Consider the following 23,850-nt stretch of genomic DNA (forward strand, 5'->3'; position numbering starts at 1 on the left):
TTTAGGCAGATAACCTTGTCCTAACTTGCTTGCACATGTCAGCAATCTGATTCTTTTTGTTCAAAAACAATGATTTTAAACATTTGGGGGGGATTTGGCATAAACTCACATGCATCGGGACAGCCTATTTTCTTTGGTGGTTTGCTAGCTGTGACAAAGGAGTACATGCTATCAAAAGGTGAAAAATGAGCCACTTGATCTTCATTATTGTGCTAAAACAAAGCACCTACAGTGGCCGGCCTTTTCACCACGTTATCTGCTCCAGCATTCTGTCCTTTCTATTTTGCTTCCTCAGTCATGTGCTCTTCTGATTTCACATGGTTGCCAACAAGGGATTTCAGAGGATGAGCCAACGCCACATTCCAGGATGACCAAAAAGTGTTGCATGAACTTTGTCTTTGTAAAGAATCTTTCCAGTGACTTTGAGAACTGGTACTGGCTAGGTGCCACCAATGCACTCACTACTGTGCATGCCATTAAAGACGATACAGTCCCTGCCCTGAGGAGTTTGCAATAAACAGCCACCCGGCCAAACCTGGACACGCCAAACAGAGCATTTTTTCTTTATCTTGCGCACACATACACAGGAGAGTTCAGTTTAAGCATGCACATCTTTTACTTTTTTGTTTTTAGTCCCCTCCCTCCCCACACACGTTTTTCAGCATTCTGCTATAAAGAGGCATCAACCAGCAACTGCCTTCCTATCCCTTCATATTAAAATGTCTGGAATGAGGGCTCCAGAATTATTATTAGGCATGATTTTTCTTTCATGGCTTTGCTGGCATCAGGTTAAAAAAATTATATACAATGGAATTGGGAAAGATCTAGTTCCACAAGTGCACTGAGTTTGAAACCGAAGTGAGACCAAGTATACTCCAGACAGGCAATTCAGTGCTCGCAGAGGCAAATTTTCATATTCACCTTGTCTTTTCAGTGGTTCAGTAGACTGCAGTAAGACTGCTCACAGAACAAGCATATCGCAATCTACCCATCAGAGATTATGGAGAAAACTGCCTAGGTGGAGATGAGAGCCATTTACCTGTTATTAGCCTGAGAAGTCCCTGCCAAGTCCAGAATGGCCATTCGGTGTGGTTCTGGAGAGATTTCCTCAGATGGACTGGACGGCTCCAGCTTGGTTGGATCTTTGGTAAATTTACTTCCTGGTCCCAGTTCCACAGCAAGATTTTGTAATTAAAAGTAAAACCAGAATTAACAATCAAAGGTCTACTGCTGATCATACAGTTTGCTCACGTACATGACCACCCTCTCCTGGATTTATAGGCAGTTACCAGCTTGTGAGGCATAAAGGGAAAGCTTAGAAATAAAGGCAGATTTTTAACCGCATTTTTTCCACTTGTAAAGAGGGTGTTTTGCTCTTCCCAGGTGCTGCCTGTTACCTGGTTTACCCACAAAACAAAGAGCCAATATTCTCTGGCTTAGCCCAAAAGTAACATCAGTGCAACCAAGAGGAAAATCCAGCCCAAGCAGTTCTGTTTAGTAATCACCTTCTCCCAGTTTCAGGAATCCTTAGCCAAACCTTGTAAGCGCTGGGCATGCTTGGGTTCAGGACACGCTTCTTTGTGCGAGGATGCCCAGTTCAGTGTAACGTCACTGCGGGAACCATCCCAAAGCAGGGGAAGTTTTGTCACAAAGTAGGTGGTAATGAAGTAGGTTTGGGGGGCATATGGCACAGTGGGAGGTTTCTCTACAGTTTGACAAATGGGGTTATGTTTACAGGAAGCTGCTTCTGCTACCAGAAAAGCTGGAGGCAGACAGCAGCCATAGCACATCCACACCTACATGCTTCTGGAAGCTCCACTACAGCAACAAACTGCAATCTGGGAGGGCGTCTTTGGTTAAATGAACCACAGCCTCCACCTGAAGGTATAGGAGTGTTGACATGCATCTTTTCCCAGCTGCTGGGCAGTGGGCAGAAGCCCCATACTATTCGGCAGCAGTGTCGTAACTGAGATAATGGAGAGTTTTGAGGCCACCGATCATTTGGAGTGTGAAGTTCTGCCAACAACGTTTTGCTGTTGAGACTACAGGAAGGTTAAATGACAGGAGGCTGGAGAAGTCTTGGTGGTTGAAGGCAAGAGACTATGTCCAAGGTGGCTGACATTCACACATGCTTCAGCAAATAGATTTTCCTCTAACAGGCCCTTCTGTTCTCTCTGGTACCCCATCTCTGCTCTATGACCACACCGCGGTTCTCTAAGGCACCCAAGTCAGGTACCTTAAGGCTGAATTTGGTGCCTGCTGTACTCTGGATCTTGCACCACGATCCCTCACTGGTGAATTGTTTCATATCATAGTTCTGCAAGCTTCAGGGACTCCAAACCCCTGAGCACTGGGAAGTGGCCCAGACCCCGCCGAAGGGAACAATCTCACGTGGCTGAGTCCATGGAGGACCTCTGCCCCATACAGAAGAATTGGGTAGTTTGGGTCGAGTGGCAACACACAGGGCAACCACCAACCGCATAAATTTATGCAGAGGCCACTGGCATCCTAGGAGCAGTTATTTTGCTACCCCTGCTCAAGCAGATGCTGCGCTACGCTCCACAAACAAGTGCAACCTTTTTGAGTCTGTACATAGTTAAGGAAAAAGGACAAACCCCCAGCACAAGGGTCTTGAGTGTGAGAGAGGAGAAGGGGCCTGACAAACTGAATGAATTACAGAAGAGGTGGAGAAAAGGGTTTAGTCACCCTGAAAACCTTCTCCTTTCACTTCCCTGCTCCTCAGCAACCAGAGGCCAGCTGTAATGAAGCCTCAACAAATGATCTCGGATAGGATAAGAGTGAGCTGAAAACAGCCCAGGAAATGAAAATCAGGTGCTAGAGAGTGCAGGTGACTATAGAGCTGAAAGGTTAGTGCTGGGGGGAAGGAGGGAGTGGAATTATTTTGCCAAGCTGCACAAACCATGCAGGTATCTTGTGAATATCTGTAGTAGGCACCTGACTAGTCCTGAAGGCAAATGGCAGCACCTTCTCCCCCCAACCCGTTTGGAAGCATATGAAGTTATGGGAATACAAAGTCAAAAAGGGCAATGCTTTGCAGTGCAAACACCGGGCAGTCAGCAGTGTTCAAGAGCTGAAATCATGAGAGGCCATGATTTCACAGGAATGGGAGCTCATGATGTGTGGTTGCTCCTTAAGGAAGCAATCCTAGAAGCACAAGGGGAGTCCATCCCAACCCATAGGAAAGGTGGTAAAAGGGTTCAACAACCCCCTTGGCTCAGCAGGGAACTCACGGACCTCCTACATCTAAAAAGAGAGGCTTATAAAGGATGGAAGACAGGAAACATCACTAAGGAGGAGTATACTGCACTGGTCCATAACTGCAGGGAGCGAACTAGGAAAGCCAAGGCTGCAACTGAACTCCAACTGGCTACACGAATCAAGGACAATAAAAAGTCCTCCTTCAGATATGTGGGGAGTCAAAGGAAAAACAAGGGCAACATTGGACCCCTGGCTAAACCATCTGGGGCAGCTGACTACAGACACCCAGGAAAAAGCCAATCTGCTTAATGATTACTTTGCATGGGTTTTTCACCAGCCCAAAGGGACCACCCTGCCTAACATGATGCGGGATGACCAGGGTAAAAGTGAATATATGCCCACCATTGGCATGGATATTGTGAGGAAGCATGTTGAGAGGCCGGACCCCCACAAATCAGGTGGTCCAGATAGATTGCACCCAAGAGTGCTAAAAGAACTGGCAGACATCGTAGCACAGCCACTGGCAAGGATATTTGAGAATTCATGGTGTTTGGGCAAAGTACCTGAAGATCGAAAGAGGGCCAATGTGGTGCCCACTTTCAAGAAAGGGAGGAATGAAGACCCAGGAAACTACAGGCCAATCAGTTTGACCTCATGGGATGATTTTGGAAAAAATTATCAAAGAAACCATTCATGACAGGCTAACACAAGGCAATGTTCTGAGGGATAGCCAGCATGGGTTTGTTGCAGGTAGGTCTTGCCTGACCAACCTCATTTCCTTCTGTGACTAGGTGACATATCACCTGGACAAAAGGGAAGAGGTTGATTTAATATATTTGAACTTTAAAAAAAGCCTTTGACCTGGTGTCCCACGATGTCCTCATGGAAAAATTGGGCAATTGCAGCCTTGACTACTCCACAGTCCGATGGCTGGGGAACTGGCTCCAAGGTCGGACCCAGAGAGTAGTAGTTGACGGAACCGTATCAACATGGCACTCGGTGACCAGTGGCGTCCCCCAAGGCTCTGGTCTCAGACCTGTACTCTTTAATGTCTTCATAAACGACCTGGACACTGGTGTCAGAAGCGGACTGGCTAAGTTTGCTGATGATGACAAACTATGGGGAAGAGTGTCCACGCTTGAGGACAAGCTGGTGATCCAGGCCGACCTCGACAGGCTTGCAAGGCCAGCAGATGATAACCTGATGGCATTCAATACAGAGAAATGCAAAGTGCTCCCTGTCAGGGGGGAAAAAAACCTTGCATCACACTTACAGGCTCAGCAGCGCTACACTCGCTAACACCATGACCAAGAGAGACTTGAGGGTCATGACTGACCACAAGAACATGAGCCACCAATGCGATACTGTAGCTGGCAAAGCGAATAAAGCTCTGACTCATCTCAAGCAAGACCCAGGATGTCATGTTCCAGCTGTACTCGGCCTTGGTGAGGCCGCACCTGGAGTACTGCATCCAATTCTGGGCTCCACAATTTAGGAAGGACATGGAGAAGCTTGACAGAGTCCAGAGGAGAGCCATGCGCATGATCAGAGGGCAAGAGAACAGGTCGTATAAAGAGAGGCTCCGATATATGGGACTTTTTAGCCTGGAAAAGCGCAGGCTCAGGGGTGACTTTGTGGCAGGCTATAAATACGTAAGGAGGGTGCATCAGAATCTGGGGGAACGCCTGTTCACCAGGGGGCGACAAGGTCCAACGGGCACAAACTCCTCCAAGACCGTTTTAGGCTGGACATAAGGAAAAACTTCTTTACTGTCCGAGCCCCCAAGGCCTGGAGCAGACTCCCCCCAGAGGTGGTGCAAGCACCTACTCCGGACACCTTTAAGAGACATTTGGAGGTTTATCTTGCTGGGATCCTTTGACCCCAGCTGACTTCCTGCCCCTGGGGCAGGGGGCTGGACCCAGTGATCTCACGAGGTCCCTTCCAGCCCTAATGTCTATGAAATCTTTGAAAGCTATCAAGACACGATGCATCTTCTGGCAGTTCTACTGGCTCCTTGCAACTTACTTTTTCGATGGATCTAGCCTTGCCCTGGTAACAACAAAACTGGCCATAAGGACCTGCCTAGCTGAGCAACAAAAGTAGGTTTCCTAGCAGCGGTGGGTTTTAACCAGGTACTCTGCAGAAGGCAACTGAACATGCAACTCCTCTCTGAAAGTGTCTTTGTAAAAATGATGCCTTACTCAGCAGGTCTGATGGTTCTTCATATGTGTTTTATGCTTTTTGCTCTTGTTAGCCCTCCCAGGGCCACACAGCTAAAAGGAAATGAGTTGAAATCTGTTCCAATCTTGTGTGGCAGCAGTGGAATTATGTCTTAAGTGTCAGTCAGCTACAGGTTTACAAACCCCACTGAATACTAACATCTAGTCCTCACCGGTGGGTCTCAATGTGTTTTACTAAGGTGAGCTGCATCGTTATACCCATTTTACACACAGGTAAACCGAGGCACAGTAGTTTGATAAGTGTCACCCAGCAGGCCAGTTGCAGAGTCAGGAACAGAACCAACTCAGGGCCACAGGTCTTATCTGGAACATAAGGGGATTGCACAGATGTCACTAAGAGCTTAATTTGGCCTGCAGAACCTTTAAAACCAGTGCTAACATGTGAATTGGAAGCAGCTGGCAGTTTGAATACATAGAGCCCAATGGATCAGGAATCACTGCCAGATGAAAAATTTAGGACCCCACAGTGCTATTTTTCCAGTCAGTTTTCAGATATGTATCAGTAGGTTAAGACAGAGAAAAGCCACAGGAGTGATTTTATAGGTCTTTTCACTCTGTGTGAAGGGAGGTTCAGATCTTATCGCCATATGCCTCATCTGGTTTGCTAAAAACTGCTTACAGTTGCATCTCTTCCTATCAGTGTGCAAGCAGTAAACATAAATAGTGGGACCAGAAGACAAAATCGGGAAGCTTTCTTTTCAGTCAAAATGCAACATTTTTTTTTGGTCATTTTTATTTAAAACCAATAACCAGAGAAGTTAGCCTTTTCCATCCAAAGGCAGGAAAATAATTCTCAGGGGTAACCCATCAGCAAATATATTTCCTTGCAAGAATGGAACGATAAATCACGTGGCCTCTACAAGTAAAATTCACTTTGTGCAGAGGACCAGATTATGGTCTACACAACTCAAGTGTTAGGCAAGCCATTAAAACATTACTTCACTGGGCAAAGCCCTTGTGCTGAGAGCATGTAAAATTAATTTCAGCCCGCATGTGGATAGCTACAAAAAAAGTTCCTTCTTGGTGAGAACAGCGACATATCTCCTGCACTTCTGGCTGTATACAGATGACACTATTTTAACTCAACTGCTCTGTATAATCTTCCAGTCACAAATAATAAGTCAAAGAATTTTAGTAACATACCTGTAAAAATCCTCTCATCAAACATCCTAGGAGAAAAAACAAACACATGCTTCTAGTGAATAAATTTGAGAATTTTTTGTGAACAATATTAAACTGAGTAAGAAAACTGTTACTGTTCATTCCTTTTCTTAAAAACAGCATCGTTTCTTGTGCAAATCCAATACCTAACAGAATGTCTTTTGTCTAAAGCACCTTGACATCTGCTTGCAAATCATTCTCTACATCTAATTCCTGTAGTTAGACCAAGTTGTTGCTGTGTAGCTTTAGCACAAGGCTAAAGCACTTCAAGATGGCTTTTAATTCTGATGGTCAGTCTCCCGTCTCTCATCAAGGCAGAAATACTTGCAGTTTATAAATGTGCAGTTTTGGGCCCAGTGAAATTTCTCTCGAAAATTCAACTTAAGGACTACTTCTAGACAATGCTGATTAAACTGTGTTGCGAGTGGCTGGAAAACTTAATGACAGCCTATTCCTGCCACAAAGCTGGGGGGAAAAAATTCTGATAAAACAACTTCTTTTGGTATTTTTGTAATTATGCCTTTGGATTTTTCATTCTGAGATGGCTGCTCATTGAAGCTTTCTAATGTAGTATGGCATAAGTAAAAATGAACCAGTTCAATAGAAACACTCCATTCATATATTTTTTAGAATTTTCCTTTGCAGAGGATTCAAAATCTTTCAGGTTTTCTTCCAATTCGAAACAAAGCCAGATTCTGAAATTTCAAAATCCTTCCTGAAAGAGCATGGCCCTCCTCAGCACAGCGTTGGTTATGCTGAGTAGGGTCTACTATAAAATGGGTCATCATAACCCACTACAGGATTCCTATTTGTATAGGAAAAGCGCCATTATATTGAGTTTATCTGTTCTCTAATGGAATCACCAGAGGCTGTGAGATTAATGAACTACTGCATTGTGCATTAGGAAGGAACTAGGAAAGCACTAAAACTGCTAAATCCAGATGTGGGTCTTTCCAGAGCCATCACCTCTCGCAGGGGCATATCTTGCCTCTCCTCATCCTCTTGTGCTACAGAACGAAGGTTTCCCAGGATGCAAGACGAGCAAGAACCATCTTGCCAAATTACTAAAGGGAAAGTGGATTCACTGACTTTGCATCTGGAAACTTAAGTGAGAGGAAATAACCTAGAAATTCAGATCAGGGCCTTGGGTTTCGCCTCCTCCATTCTCACAGAACAAAGGGGCTCGTCGCTTGATACGTGCTTTTGACCACACCTATGCTGTAAATGCTAAGTCATAAAAAAGAAACACTAGCGATATTGTGAATTTTGCCTGTGCTTGGAAAGACTGTGCTAAGGAAATAATTGTTTTGCCTCAAAAGTTTTGCTTTTCCTGTTAGTGAAGGGAGCTTTCATGCGGTAACAACCCAACAGCGCTGAGTGCAGATGGAAATCATGACATGGGTTTTGTTCATTTCAGAAGAGCTCAAAAAATACAAGTACTGTGAAGAACCTCAGAAAAGGATGGCAATGAGGAGAAGAAGACTGGTTAGGGGTACTAAGCTGGGACCTGGGAGTCTCTGCTCCATGACAGACTCCCTCCACGTGGTTTTGGGCAAGTCACTTAGAGTTTGCCTGCAATGCCACCAAGCCAAGCCTAGAAGAGCCACAGAGAAACATGATCCTGGAAGCGAGGCAATGTAGTGGCCTCAGAGCAGCTTGGAGCACGTGCCCTGAAGCCAAGCTTCTTCATCCGTGCTTTGTGGCATGCTCGGTGCTGCTTTGCATCCTTTCTGGGTTGTGGCATGTGTGGAGTGGGAGAAAATAGGTGAGACATGCTATGCAGCACTGCTCCTGAGCTTGGCATCAAGTGCTGCAGGCAGACATTTAATTTCTCGGTTCTCCATCTGTGATACAGGGATAACGTTACCTCTACAGTGAGGGAGGGGGCTATCTGAACAGACAGATTAAATAGGAAATTTTGATCCCCCTGCTCAAGTGAGGGAGGATTATCTACTACACACACAAAGAAAGGAAAGAATTGTTCTGCTTTCCCAACCCCATCCTATTCTAGCACAAAAGGAGAAACCACTCTCTAAATATTACACGTGGCTACCTGGCAAATATGGGCAGGGGGAGATTTAATTGTATATCTCCATATGCACCCATCTGGCATAATTTTAATTTGCCATCTGTCGTTTTGACAGAATACTTAATAGTAGACAGATAAAAGGATTCTATTAACTTTTGAAATGTTTAGGGCCACAGCCACTGAGGCACTCGGAACAGGATCGCTGCATTCGTGGCGTGGTAGTGCAGAAGCGATCATCAACACCGAGCTAGTGGCATTGACAGGATTTTGTTTCAAAGAGAACAAAAACAAAAAGAAGGAAGAAAGACAGACAGAGAGATGGAAAAAAACCCAGTGGTTTGGGGACATAAACAAACCTACTCATCTATCTTCAAACCCAACACAATGCTTTATCTTAGCACACGACGGGTCAGGCTGTAGGCCTAGACATCACATTGTCTTTAAAGTTGAAATACAGCCCCAGTAAAACCACGGTGAAAGATCTCTTTTGGCTTGTTACAGCTACCAATCCTACCTGTTGCCTTGGAGGACTCTTCTCTGCCTACTGTCTCCTTGGAGGTCACTCTTAAGGCACTGCAGGTGCAGACTTGGCTGAACCAAGTGTGGAAGTTTGATTGAAACAGAAGGCAAGAGAGCTCAACCAAGTGATCCACCATTTGCTGCAACTGATACGATGCTTTTAAATTCAAAGTCTAAATTTACAATGCTTCTTGTGTGCATGCGCACATACACACGCACCAGTTGAGTGCAGTGTCACCCATTTCACTTCTTTAAAATCTATCCTTACATACCTTTTAATGACGAAGTGGATGTTGTGTCTTTCCTCCAGTATTCTTTTGAGCTTGGGGACACCGTAGGTACAGGGTCGTTTGAATGGTATTTTATCAGGGATCCCAATTATTTCTACTGCCTCTGGGTCACAGGCAATCTTCCGGTATGGCACAGGAACCATGTGGTCCAAACCTAAAGCTTCAGCTGAAAGTTTAACATACGGCTTTAACTTGCAAGTGGATGTATATGTTTAATGATGGCAAAGGGAGGGCAAAAGAGATGGAATCTGAGTAGCTTTATGGGCAGATGTCGGCTGTGTTATCATCCAACTTCTTCCCCAGATACTGAGTCCCCCCAAGGAATACGTGACGGGCTCCCAACTTGCTCCCTTCTCATCACTGCCAAAGGTTACTCCTCTAGGGAGAGTTTAAAAGGAGAAACTGAGCAAATAAATTCTGAATTAAATTTAAAACCTGCCCCCCGCAGATTTATCTCAAATCAGGTGACAGTTAAGAACCAGTTTCTTTGCACTAGCAAGTAACCAGAACAAAATTCATGAGGTCTCACAATGGAATAGATAGTGTCAGATGGACACCGCAACAACTTAATTCAAAAGAGGCAGAACTAGTTATGCCTCACACATACTTCAGAATATGCGATCCCCATCACAGATCACTTCATTTTGTAGGTTTCCCGTCCAAATAATGACCAAGCTGAAGACCGCTTAGCTTGTCAGCTATGACAACCCAACAGCACAAGGTGTTGTAGCTGCCAACTACCTCTGACAACCATTACCCTTAACAGAAAGGGCCAGTGAAAGCACACCTAACTCTTCACAAAATGAGCCCATTCAATCATCGTTTCCACTCAGGACTGATTTACTTTTCTTACAGGTGCTCATCTGGCTCCGACATGAAGGAAAATAAACTGAAGCGATTATTAATAAAGAGTGGAATTTAAAACCACAAAGCAAAGACATTTATGACCTACCAGCATGTTTAAAAGCAGCTGGAATAATGGAGATCTATTGTTTTGTGCCATGTTAATTTTAAAATGGCTAGGCTGCGCTTTTCCCCCCTTAAAACTCTGGCAAAGACAAATAAGCCATAGTTCTAAGTGGAGAGAAACCTTGTGTGTAAAATTTCAGGATGGGGCCACTTTATGCCTAGGCAATACATTCCTCGATACAGGGGATTTCAAATAGAAATACTGACATAACCTTAAATTGAAGCCATGAGCCCAAGAGCTGCCATGCTAGGAGTGTTAAAAAGAGAAGGGAGTTCTAGCATATGGCTTCTGCTGCTGTGTTAGGGAACAAAAATGATTGCTACATAATGATATGCAAACCACAAGTGCTGCAGATGCATAATGGAATTCTAACTCCTACTCACCATATCTACTGTTAAACAGAATTTGCACGCACTCCCTAAGGGTGTTGATATCTTCGGTTTCTTTTATAAAACTGTCCCATTTATCTATCAAAACAAAATATAAGAAATCAGGAACTTCCATATGGTGCATACACAGCAGATGCACTTTTCTCTTGCGAGGTGTTAAGAATCAGGAACAAGGCTGTGATGCCTTAGAAACAATTATTTCCCCTTTCTGAGCCACTTCTGCCAGCTCGTCTGATAAGGGCTAGGTTTCCCTCCTCCCCACTTGCGAGCAGCAGTGGGTGAAAAGGACTAAGAAGTGACCCCTTTAACTGGATAGGCCCTGAAATGAAAGAGCCCTCAGGATAGAACAAACCCTATTTTAAATGACCTTTAAAATGCATTGGGAGTATAAAACCAAACCCACCTGTTTAAAAATCAAGGAGGCTTTTTAGAGTAAACACCTAAATTCTTTGGTTGTCTAATCCTCAGGGCAGAATTTTCCTCTGCATTTGTAAATCACTCAGTGCCCCGGGAACAGCACTACAGGAAAAGGGAGCCATGGGGTGACTGTTTTTTAATTATTTGGGGATTTTACAAAGTAGTTTCTGTTTGCAAATACAGGCAGGGCAGGAGGACAATCAGCCGTGGACCTTGGCAAATGACTTAGTCTACGTCATAGCCCCATTCCCTGCTTATAAAACAGAAGTAATATTTTCTGACTTCATGGGCATTAATGCTGGGTGAGACATCCGGGCATAAGGGTGATGAGAGAAGGCTGAGGTAGTGGGTGGTAGGGAGGCAGAGAGAGATAAAAGCCATGGCTGTTGTGTTGAGCTATTGCACCAGCTCAGAGGAAATTCCCCCTTCTCTTTCCTCTACAGAGCTGGCCCCATATGGCTGGCAGGTTGTTGCGGGTGTGAAAAGAGTTCCAGCAGCTCACTGCAGAGGATGGGCACTAGAGAAGCTGATGGGCTGACCATCAGCCATTGCCTGCCAAGTACTGCAAGAGCTATGCTGGGCAGTGGGGAAGGATAGTAGAAGTCATGGAGTGGGGCGACTGGCAGAAATCGCTCCCCATCCTTCATCCTCCTTTTCCAAGTGTCCTCCCTGTCCGGGCCCAGCAAGCAGCATACCTGTTTTGTCGTGGACTATGGAGAAGAGGATACGCTTGGATGAATGCACGTTCTGGATGAGTGGCCCACCAGGGACTGATGATTTCTGTCCTGGACACAATGTAAAAGGAACAATAAGAGCCCAATCACGGAATACAAACAGGGGCAAGATCGCCCCAATGAGCTAAGAGGGGCAAACCTTGCCTACTGTCCCAAGGGGCTAGACACAAGCTTGGGAATTAAAGGCTCCTGATTCGATGAGCACAGGACTTGTTGTGCAGTCTTAGGTAAGTCACTTAAAACTATTTTCAAGCCAAATCTCCCCCTGAGAGATGAAGAGGCTGAAGGAGCAAGCTGAAGGGACCAATGTATGAGAACCTTTATGCTGGTGGCGCTGAAGGCAGCCATATAGCGGACTGGCTGCTGGTGCTAAGGCAGCCGTGCCTTCTGACACTGAACACAGCCAGGCTGGACACTTGATAGTGGCTGAAAAGCCGTTGGTGGCTTGTCTGCACTAGTGTTGCTGCTACTCTGAGACAAATCCTGACAGTCACATCCACACCCTTTCTCTTCTGATCCACACAAAACACAAAGCCTTCTACCTCCCATACAAACCCCTTAATTCTGTCTCTGACCTCTCATAACCAGAGCCCCCACTTCAGGCACGTGAGGCTTAGCATCAGTTATTTTAAAGGAAGGGAACATATGCTCTGCATTAACACTGTCTAGTATGCACATATGCTGCTTTGCTTCCTTCAATGGCTGGAGCTAATGCCTTAAGAGAGGGCATATCACTGGGACCCTTCCAGCCAAAAGCTACATCTCAGGGTGGTTTGTCCACCTCTAAATTAATGCAGAAGATAAGTGGGTAGGCAGGAGAACAGCATCCAGATGCCCAAATCCTGATTCTGATCCTTCTCCCAAGGTGCAGTGGACTGCCGTTAGAAACCCAGACAGCTCCCATTGGAAGTATTTTGTGCGGATTCCTGAGGCATCCCTAATGGCCTGATCAAAAGTCCTCTGAGATCAGAAGGAGGCTTTCTATAGGTATCAAAAGCCTTTCATTCGGACCTCCAGGAAATGTAGAGTTGCTTTTTTCTCAGTTCTGCTTTCATGATCTACCCAATACTCTAGGTGCTACGACCAAATAGTCTGGCACCACCCAAAGGGTCTCCCTCTCCCAAGCTGAGAGTGCTGTAATATCCCGCTGGCCGGCACAGGGCAAGCCATGAGAAATGTGAAGTAACTGCACTAATCCTGTGTGATTTTGGCCATGAAGCAAAGCTGGCTCAAGTCTATGGGAGTTCTTTCCCTGACTTCTACGGGCTCTGTATCAGGCCCTCCTTTGAGAGCAAACGTAAGGCTATTACCACAGCAGTCGCTGTACTCCTGTGAGGAAGGCACCTTCAGATCTCCTGAGGGCCTGGGCATCAAAATCTCGTTGCTTGCATTCGCCCCGTGCAGACTGGAAGACACCTCCTGCTTTAGGTCCATGGTGATCTGCGTAGGCAGCGAGACACCATATAAGAAATTGGTCATGGCTACACTGGAGGGACAGTCTTGATTGGCTGGTTTAGTGATCTGGTTATTTAGACAGGAATCCCGACTGCCCTTGGACGCTAGGGAAGTACAATTCAACTCTACGTTAGGGTTCGGCTCTCTGCTGGATTCATCCGCTGGCCTGAATGGAAGAAAAAGAAAGAAGAGGAAAACACAGGTTCTTTCAGGTCCTTCATACGGCATCCAACACAGGTACTGAACACCATGAAGCACATATGGCAAATGTCAGCTGCAAGAACCACATGCTCCCAGGTTGTGCCTAGGATCCAAGTCTCATCTGATACTTGAATCAAATTAGCATTTGTGCAGGAGACAGGATCTCTCTGCCCCTGCAACTGTGGGGAAAAGCAGTTTCAAACAGCACAGAGGAGTTTGCACCAAAGCTGGTCATGTTACGTGTCATAAAGGCCAACACTGGGGAGAGCAAACTAAAAGGAAAAAACAATGCTAAAGGGGAAAGGACAGCCTGCCATGCTACCATGTCAAGGGAGTCTGGGTGGGTGGAAGGTACAATCCTTTATGAACAACAAGGGCTGGACTGGCAGCTTCTGCGCTTACCATTTCAAGCTCTACTGCAGATATCAAAGGAGGTGGAAAATTTCCCCAGTTTCTCCCTCTGGTAACTGCCCCTGCCTTCTTTTCTCTTTCTCCTTCAGCAAGAAGGGCTGGTCACTCTTTATGCTAAGCTTGATGAGCCAGATCATCAGTGGGTGCAAACTGGTCCAGCGCCATGGGCCAAAGTGTTTGAGAGAGGGGAAAAACTCCTAACTACAGAGCTCGGTGGTACCCGGGCAAAATTCACTGCTGTGAAAAGGACCACCTGAATCCACCTTTTGGCTTACATGGAACTCAAATCGTTCATAGGGTGCAGGAGGCCGCTCAGCCCAGGGGTGACACTATCACCAATAAGCACACAGAAGTGGCCTTTTATTTTCTGTGCCTAACTGAGACAGCCCAACCTGGTTTTTTCTAGGTGCTGAACACTCAGAGAGAGCTTCACTTCACATCACATCAGAAGCTGAAAGCGCCCAGAACTTGCTAGACCCAAGAACCAGGATGCCTGCTACTGAGCAGTGTCAAAACCTAAGGTGTCCAAAATCAGAGACCACTTTTGATGGAAATAATATGGAGGAGACCCACCCTCCGTATCACTCTGTTAGGCAAAACCGCCGACTAATTCATACATAAAATTCTCTTTCCAGCTTAGGAAAGAAAGTTCAGGTGTTTACACTGGAGAGCTCTGGCTGAGTGAGGGCAGTCTGCTCATCACAGATGCAATTCCGATGAAGTGACACGTAGAATAATGTGGTTAACCTTGCACATTTAGAAACACTTATTATGTATCATTCTGGTCTTCGCTTTATAGTAAATAAACGAGGAAAGAATTCAAGCCCCCCAGACAGTGATAAATCTCTCTGCAACTTTGTGTGCCATGATTTAATGTGGCTGCACCTACATTTCAAGGTTCAGAAGAGAAGCCAGTGCTGGGAGCAACGCATCGTATTTAACGTGCATCTCAGACAAGGGGAAAACGGCAGCCCATGATTATTAGAGGAAGTATCGAACTGTTAATTAACTCATTCAGGGCAGTCTTTTATGTGGCTGTCAGAGAGCACCATAAAAGCAGACCAAGCCTGGCGTAATGAGACAAACTGCACCCTGTGCTGTAGCCTCACCCCTCTGAATGCTCCAGCTGCCAAACAAAGTTCTCCGAGGCGTTGATCCCAGATCCTCAGTGGAAATCCCTCTCTGGACTTCAGTCAATGCGTGGACAAGGCATGAAAACTCCCTACCCCATCTAGGAGTTCTGAAATTACCTTTTTAGCCTGAACCGGATGCTATGGCTGTGCTCTAAAATCGCCATCAGAGATTTCACATCGTACTCCACTGGCTTTTTAAAGCTGATCCCCTCCGGCAAGCCAGCAACCAACAGCAATCCTGGCTCTTTTAGGAACTTCTCATATGGCAGGGGCACCACGCTGCTCTTCCCTATGGCTTCACCTGGGAAACAGGAAAAACAACACACTGCATAAATTCACTGGCATTTCCATGAGGAGGCTGCTAATCACTGCAGCTGATCAGGGCTTTAGCAGAGGAGAGGCAATACCAGAATGGACAGTGCAGACAGCAGCAGGAACTTATCAGGATAATTTCTCCTGCTCAAAATATTGTTATAACCAGGCTTTGCCATTATCTATGGCAGCAACTGTTATTTAAACATCTTCAAATACTTTGCCAACATCAATTAATACAGTCTTGCAAAAGCCAAGAGAGGAGAAACCTTTCTAAACAGATCCTGATCCGCTGTAACTTGGTGTAAATCCACTGACTCCAGTGGAATGATGCAGACCCCTGCTGAGGTTCTGGCCCATGGTACCTTCTTCCATATTAGAAGGGAGATAAGCGTTTCTCAGGGGATGAAGAGTCTACATTGCTTTTAACTAAGTATTTATTAAAACAGTTGAGGTTTTGCTTTTCTGGCTCACTATTCATTCCCATTTCACCTGCCGGAAAAGCCAAGTACCTTCTTTGCCAACTGCTGTTTTGTGGCTTAGAATAAGACTAAGCAAGCAAACAGCAGCACTTTTCATCCAGCAGCCCCCATGCATTTTACAATATTAATAAACAGAATATTAATGAACACAATACCCTGGTGTGTGGGGGAATATCACTGGCCCAATTGACATACAGATCCAGAAAGTCTAATACACTTGTATGTTGGCAGCAGCAGGAGTAGGAGCTGCACTGCCCAGTGCCTGGCTCTGCAAGAAGCACAGGACTATTTCTGCTTCTAATGTCAGCGCCACAGGAAGAGAAAGGCCCCGCGTACCCCTGTACCTCTTGTAGCGACCCCTCAGCAAGGAGAAAACTTTTCTCTGTTTCTGGCAGCAGCAGAAGGGCATTGTCAAGAGAGACTCAGGTGCATTGGGTAACTTGACCTAGATATTCAAAAAGGACTTGTGGTTTTGGGTTTCCAACAGGAGGTGCCTTAAAGAAGCCTGATGTTCAAGGGTACCTACTCCACGTTCTGAAAATCAGGACCATTGAAGGTGTCTCACATTGGGCAGCCATATGAGAAAGCACCCATAATCACTAGACAGATGCCTTCTAAAACATAGAAGAATCCTTCTCTCCTGAAAAAAATTAAATTCTGAACCCTGGCAAAACTTCTGACACCAATAAACCAGGCACACCGAGCAGAAAGCAAGTGGTAGTGGAGGAATGTGAACTGTCTGGTGACTTGGCATCTAGATGCACGTGCCAGTGCAGAACATCTGGCTTTAACAGCCCAAGATTACCTTCCTTCATCCTCATTCTTTACAGTATTTCAGTGTCACTGTACTGCATTGCAGTGCAGGATAAGCTGAACTCCAATTATGGGATCTGCAATTAGTCAAGGGATTTTCTGTTGTTTATTTTGCTTAAATCATTTTTTACCTGTAACTGATTTTACAAAATCCTGGAAACCTCATGGCACTGTCAGTGAGTCCTTATTAAAAGTGATTTCTTCAACATCCAGCACTGCTTCAAAGAACCCAACTAATGATGTGCGACTTGCACCAGCCATCAGGGTTCCTAACAGCTGCGATGGATAACGTTTTAATTAAGTCAATAACCAAAGTTTCAAAACAAACCTTTGAACCACAGCATTGCAAGTACACTTTCTGCTGGCTTGAAAGCTACTAATTGATTCCTTGACTCAAGGAATTGGCTTCGGCAGGTTTCCATTTCCCAATATAACCCTCCTCTCCCTTCCTACAGAAAGGGATGAGGAGAAGGGAGCTAATAATGTTTATTAGCAACTGATTATCAGTAAGATGCTTGATGGTGCCTAGACAAGTTTTTTATGGGGAATGTGCTACCTTCAAAGTGACCTTCACCCAGCCTAGCAGAGCTGTGCACAGGCTGACAGTTGAGCTAAGGAGAGACAATAATAATCATTAATGCCTGTTTAATAGAACCCTAAGGTAATCACTCATTCTGTTGCTGCGGAGGGCTCTAGAGGGAATTTGGGATCATTTTTGACCAAGCATTTTTTTGAGATTCTTCCTCCTTACTGAAGGGAGATAACTTTGTCCGAAGGATTAAAGCAGAAAAAAGATAACTGTTCATTTCAAACAGACTTATGGATCTTGGAGGAAAAACCATGCCCCGCTCCCAACACATTTCATCCAGGCACAACCGGCCCTAATTAAGATGGAACTGGTCCTTTCTTCCAGAGAAATTGTACCTTAGTTTTGGTGTGAAGAAAAGGACAAGACAGGTGAGTACCAGAGAAGCACAGGCTAAACTCTGGATTGATTTTCAAACCTCCTGTGGTTCCCCCTGAAATCAATGGGAGATAAAGCAGCCCAGCAGCAGTAGCAGAGAGCTCTATGAGGGTAAATTTATTTGCTGCACTGCATCCAGCACTTGAGCTGGCTCAGAGATCCCTACGCTACCTGCCACAGCATGAGTGCAGGGCCACTGAAGATCCCCAGTGCAGATCAGAACTGCACTGGGTCAGATGCTGTACAGCAACCTGGGAAAAGGTCTAAAGAGATAAAGCAAAAGATGTAATAGGAAACAGAGGTGTCATGAGTGACTGGTGCCTCCTGAATCTGTGGGGGCACCCACAGAAGCCGTCGATGGCGGTGGCCCTGTCGGGGGTGGGCACCAGCCCGACCGACAGCATCAGTGTCGGCCGTCAGTGGGAGCACCGGCCTTTTCAGGGGGGGACATGCACCCCTTACCTCTCATCTATGAGAGGTGTAATGAGGAGAAGCTCTTTGCCCATGACACAGACCACCAGCTGCAGAGCCAGGATGCCAACCCATGTCTCCTGATTCCCAGTCCAGTGCCTTACCCACACTGGGGCTTCACCAAGCACATGCACACATCATGGGCACAAGAGGGACAATCTAAACATTTTACTATAAACACACACAGAGGAGAGATGTGTATATTTGATTAAGGCACACTGTGGGTACCACATAAGAAACAAGCAGGACTGGTTGTAGGCAGAAGCCGGGGAAATCATTATAGAAATGTCAAGTTATAAAACAAGAACAAACTTGACCTTCACTGTTAAGAGCTGAAATTCAATAATCAGTCACCTGCTCAGGCAAGCAATGCATCTTGTTTTTCAACCAGCATTCAAAGGAATACAAGTGGCTCAGTGGATTAGGGATTATATTTATTCTGAGATCTGAGGAGTCAACTGCAAACTGTCAGCTGGACTGAGTGTGGTTTCTAGAGATTCACACCTCAGAACTGTCACATACACATCCATCCATCGAAACTAATTTCTACACAAGTCTTCATGGGTTGTGACTGCCTCAGGTGCACCTGGGCGCATAGCTTTGGAAAGTGAGATTCTGAAAACAGCTCTTTTAAAGGAACACCCTCTTGTTCAGCCTGTCAGCTCAGTGCGTCCAATTCCCCTTGGTACAGGCTGCTAACATGTGGCCTTGGCATGATTTAAGCCCCACTGAGGGTTTAAACTGGACTCAAGTCTGCAAACACAGCTCAGGGAGGAACCTGTGCCACTTAGAACCATAGAAAATTAGCACTGGAAGGGATCTCGGAAGGTTGTCGACTTAAAAATGGCATTTATAGGCCTGCTTTTTGGGAACTGGCTTATAGATATATGCATTATAAGGGTTCAAGATGGGCAGCAGGGGTTAAATGGATTTCTAAAGAGCTTGGGACACACACACACACACACACACACAGCTTCTCATGGCCCTGAAAGCAGATGGGCTGTCTAGCATGACAAGGCCAACGATGGACACAGCCTGAGAATTGAGGGGAGCATGCCATAACACGAGATCACAGCCTTCAAGGCAGACGGGTTGTCTAACACAACAAGGACACATAGCCTGCGCACTAAGGAAGTATGTACCATCTTGTCCCATAACATGAGATAAGTGACACCAGCAACAAGGCCCCAGAGCAGCAGGGAGGCCTGAGTCCTGGTTTTGGGGGAACAGACCAAATTAGGAGAAGGCCCAGAAGGCTACGTGGACGTGTAACCACAGAGACAGCCAACCAGAGATAGTCACGGATGAAGAGTCATCAGGAGTCATCAAGAGGGAAGGAGAATACAAAAGCAGAGACTTGAGATTAACAAAGGGTCCCTCCCTATGTCTCATCCCTCCTTGTCGTCCTCCTTCTCTTCCTTGAGAGGGGTTCCCATCCCCATCCCCATCCGCCAGGAAAGGTCCCCGAGGTCACCATGGACTGAGGGCATACCAGCAGCCTGTCTCATCCACCCCACCAGAGGGGGCCTGTGGGGCTCAGCATCCCCCCTCCAGACTGCTGACACCTCAGAGTGGAGCCCGCATCCTGACCAGATGTACTTTGACACTGAAGACAGCCCTAGGATTGGTAGATACAGAATTGCTTGATTGTCTGTATTGTTGCTTTTCTGTTCTTACTCTGTATCAATAAATACACCTATTATCAACTGGCAGGTGTTGTGGTTGGTCTGAGGGTTGTGTTTGCCCAAAACAAAGGTATAGGGGCTGGGTCCAAATCCAGTGTCAGACGTCATCTAGTCTAACCCCCTGCTCAAAGCAGGACCACCCCCAACTAGATCATCCCAGCCAAAGCTTTGTCTACCAGGGTCTTAAAAACCTCTAAGGATGGGGGTCTTAAAAACCTCTCTGGGTAACCTGTTCCAGTGCTTTACTACCCTCTTAGTGAGAAAGATTTTCCTAATATCTAACCTAAGCTTTCTTTGCTGCAATTTGCATCACATGAACAACTGTGCAGTAATTTACAGTTTAACTGCAGAACCGTCATTGCTTGGGATGACACGACCTGGACTGAAACCAGCTCATCTTTTAGAAGTCAAGTTGCTGGGCTCGCCCTCGGAAAAACACAGCTTTCTCCTGTTGAAGGCACGTGCTCCGGGAAGCAGTCAGAGAACCAACGTAGAGCCCCAACGCCCCACTTTTAAACAGTCATTCTGGGGTTAAAACTACTCAAGGAGCTACATTCATAATATAGGTAAGATATAAAAATATCCTGGAAGCAAACCATTGGCCCCAGAATGCAGTGGGAACAGTTATTAAGGAATTTTCTCCCTTCCATATTAATGTATTCATTGGCACATTTAATTAACGAGCTGCGGAATGGTTTCTTCTATTGCCTTTGTGCAGAGGAAAATGTACCAGCTAGGCCCATTGATTTCAACGCCTGGCTGCAGCAGAGCCAACACTATGTGGAGTCCGTATGTACAAGACAGGATTTACAGTGCCCTTCATTGTGTGCAACAGTCTCTCAGGGACATGGGCAGATGAATGCTTTACTGTGAGGCAAAAGGTGAAGATATATACTCTTGGTCAGCTGCTCAGTGGTAAAAGTCTGTGCACATGCTATTGCTCTGTAGCAAGGGCAAGCTAACCCATGGTAACCTGTCCTTCAGTGAAAGAAGGCAAGGCTACCATTGTATACTTTGCATCTATCATGGGGTAAATGCACGCACACAGACAATTACTGAGGGACAGCTGGGAGGCAGCAAAAGCCCATATCACCGTAAGCAGCTAATACCTTAAGGACCTGATCCTGCCCTCAGAGTCAGTGACAAAAGGGCCATTAACTTCAGCAGATACTGTACGGGGCCCAGAAGTACTTACACAGCAGCTGTTGAGGTCTCTCCCTTTTCAGCAAAGTACTTAAGTGAAGGGATTGAAGAAAGTGCTTAGGCCCAGATCCCCAAAGCACTTAAGTCCCATTGAAATCTGTGGATTTGTGGATCTGGCCCTAAGTGCTTGCTAAGCCAGGATGAATTTAACTACATGCTTAAGTGCATTTCGGATCTGAAACTTAGTGCCCCAAAGAGGGATTGTGATGCAGTGGCTATAATGGAGCAGGGCTAGAAGATGAAGATCCAAGTTCTCAGCCTGTCCAGGTCACGTGGGACTTCAGCTGCTAACAAGACCAGTCTCTTCACCCTCGTTCCAGCTGTAACAGGAAACAAATTCAAATGAATAGTGAAAGTTCTTACTATAAAGCACATCAAACACTTCCTCTACCATCTTCCTGAGGAGGTAAACGTCTGATCCCTGATCCGGGGAAACCCGGATTATGCTCCGGCCACAGTCCTTTGCCTTCTTCTGGATATCTGCGTCCTGCTCTTTCCTCTGCTGACCTCCTGCAGGGCAAAGAAAAGAAAAAGGAAATGCCTGGAATAAGGGGAGTTTGCTGGGACTTTTTTCACACTGTTCCTAACCAAGCAGGATGTGCCACTGATTCAAGGTCACTAGATTTTGGTTGCAACATATTCTGGAGCAAACTCCACAAATAAATCACCTTTAAAAATCACAGGGGCATGGCTATCCAATGGCAGGGCACCCATGAATTCAAGAAAATTCACAAGTCAGTCCTTCTGAAGCTCAGCCCCACCGGGGTTGGGCAAAACACCTCAAAACAGAAGGGGCACACAAAGCCATATACACCACTTAAGTCCGGTATTCACTGTGCACTCAGAGTTGCAGCACAAGGTGGTCACATCGTATTAGTCCCAATGAAGCACAATTTTGTCACAGCACTGCGGGCACTCCAGGAAGCATGGGATTTTCACAGCTAGTTAGCGGGTGTGAGCACCCAGCTCCACTAGAAACTGAGGATTCAGATCCCTATGGCAGTTTTTGAGAACGCTCCACCACTGTGCTACTGATCCTGCTCCATAAGTGGTGGAAACACGAATACAGACAGACCAGAGGTGGTAAATAACTCTGCTCAGGACTTGTTGAGAGGACTCGGTGGTAAGGCTGCCTGAGCTCCAGCTGCATTAGAAGCTCGACCAACAACAGACTCTGGGCCTTAAATGATATGGCACGGCCAAAGTTTTGCATGCATACAGCTTAATCAGTGGACAGCAGCACACCACCGAAGTAGTGCTACAGAAGGCACAAGAGATGTCCCACCTTGCAGGGGCTGCCGGTTTTATGGAGATTTTCTCAAAATGATTTTCTCTCCTAAAATACTTTTTTCCCCCCAAATGACATAAAAATCCCCTAAGAGTGAAGTGAGGCCGTGCAAAGAAATCTAATGTGCAGAGGATGACAGCCTGCTGGTGCCACTGATTTACACACTGCTTTACATTGTGTCAATACTTAAGTAGCTCCCACTCCCTATAGTACCCCTTCCTGCTTGCCCATCCCTTCCCCATATGCCCCCCGCCCCCAAACCCAAACACCATTTGAAGGCCAAACAAGGCTCCCAGCATTGGTGTTCATTCCCTCTCCGCATTAGAGAGCCAGCACACACCCATCAGCCAGCCGGTCCCGGATATGCCAGCCCCTTCCTTGGTTTCACACACTCAGCCCTCATTGTGGCTATTGTGCGAGTTGGGCAGTGCATTTCTTTTCAATGGGTTCAATCTGCTTAGCCCCCAGTCTCTCTGAAAAAGAAATCCGCCTTTCTTGAAGGCTTTCTTACTCCTCAGTGTCATGCAGCTCAGTAATACCAGCTATTTCCTGCTAATTTCCCACATTAAAGCTCAAATAAAGCATATCTTCAGCAACGACTTCCTTGCATCTCTAAATACACAGAAAATTAAACACTGCAAGTACATTATTGCCATTCTATCTGAACCTATTCACAAGGGATTTCAGTGGCAAAGGACTAATTCTTTCATCATACTCCACTGACTCTTGCCAGTGATCAGCCCGGATGCTGTTCTGATTGTTGAAGGAGGAACTGATGGGTCCCTTCTGCTTTTGTCTAAAACAATCCCTTATGCAAATAGGAAATTGAGTTACTGCTTTTTTAAAACCCAGCTGTGGTTAAAAACCAGCTGGAAGATGCAGCAGCGAAGTAACCAGAATGCACATGGATAACCAGAGCTCAAACTCTGGCATGTTACTGCCCATGTGGAAGGCAACAAAGCAAAAAAGATCATGGTCTGAAATAAGGGAATGAGCAGGCACACAAGACCATCAGCATCTTAAGGAACATTACTGCATTGGTCTTCTCCATGAACACTCCCACATCAACTGAAGCCTGACGTATGCAAGTTCAGCATGCATCAGTAAATTTAAAGGCACAGGGGAGGGCAAAATGCAGCCCATGGGCTGGATCTGGCCCACCAGGCAATTTCATCCGGCCCGCAGGTGCCCACCAACTAATTTGTACCCCACCCAGCCTCTGCCAGCCTCGCTCCCACCATCCTGGGCGCAAGGGCCCAGCCCAGAAAGCATGCAGCTATCAGGTGAAGCTGCTGCTGCCACTGCTGCAGATACTGGGGGACCTGCTTGGCTTCCTTGGTCTCCCGCTTGCTCTGGACACCAGGTAGGGAAGTGATAGGGCTGGAGGCACAACCCCCACCACCAGTAGCAGCAGCAGGCGGTGGGTACTCGGGGCACTCATGGTCCATGCAGGTGCTATCACCT

At 46.1% G+C, this 23,850-nt stretch overlaps 1 protein-coding gene across 10 annotated transcripts in view; it reads right to left on the reverse strand.

The window, feature by feature from the left end:
• The window catches only part of GTF2IRD1 (GTF2I repeat domain containing 1), a 168,706-nt gene that overhangs the window by 57,009 nt on the left and 87,847 nt on the right, over positions 1–23,850 (reverse strand). For 8 of the 10 annotated variants that reach the window (XM_059717389.1, XM_059717385.1, XM_019493405.2 and 5 more), the window contains exons 4-11: positions 21,462–21,608; positions 15,286–15,469; positions 13,279–13,589; positions 11,930–12,019; positions 10,812–10,895; positions 9,441–9,624; positions 6,603–6,628; positions 1,040–1,178 (exon numbers count right to left, since the gene is read on the reverse strand). In XM_059717389.1, coding sequence (XP_059573372.1) covers positions 1,040–1,178; positions 6,603–6,628; positions 9,441–9,624; positions 10,812–10,895; positions 11,930–12,019; positions 13,279–13,589; positions 15,286–15,469; positions 21,462–21,608 — 1,165 coding nt within the window. The remainder of the gene's footprint in view (positions 1–1,039; positions 1,179–6,602; positions 6,629–9,440; positions 9,625–10,811; positions 10,896–11,929; positions 12,020–13,278; positions 13,590–15,285; positions 15,470–21,461; positions 21,609–23,850) is intronic. The other 2 variants (XM_059717386.1, XM_059717390.1) reach the window with 1 other exon arrangement.

Source organism: Alligator mississippiensis, chromosome 14, assembly GCF_030867095.1.
Source record: "Alligator mississippiensis isolate rAllMis1 chromosome 14, rAllMis1, whole genome shotgun sequence".
Classification (NCBI taxonomy): domain Eukaryota; kingdom Metazoa; phylum Chordata; order Crocodylia; family Alligatoridae; genus Alligator; species Alligator mississippiensis.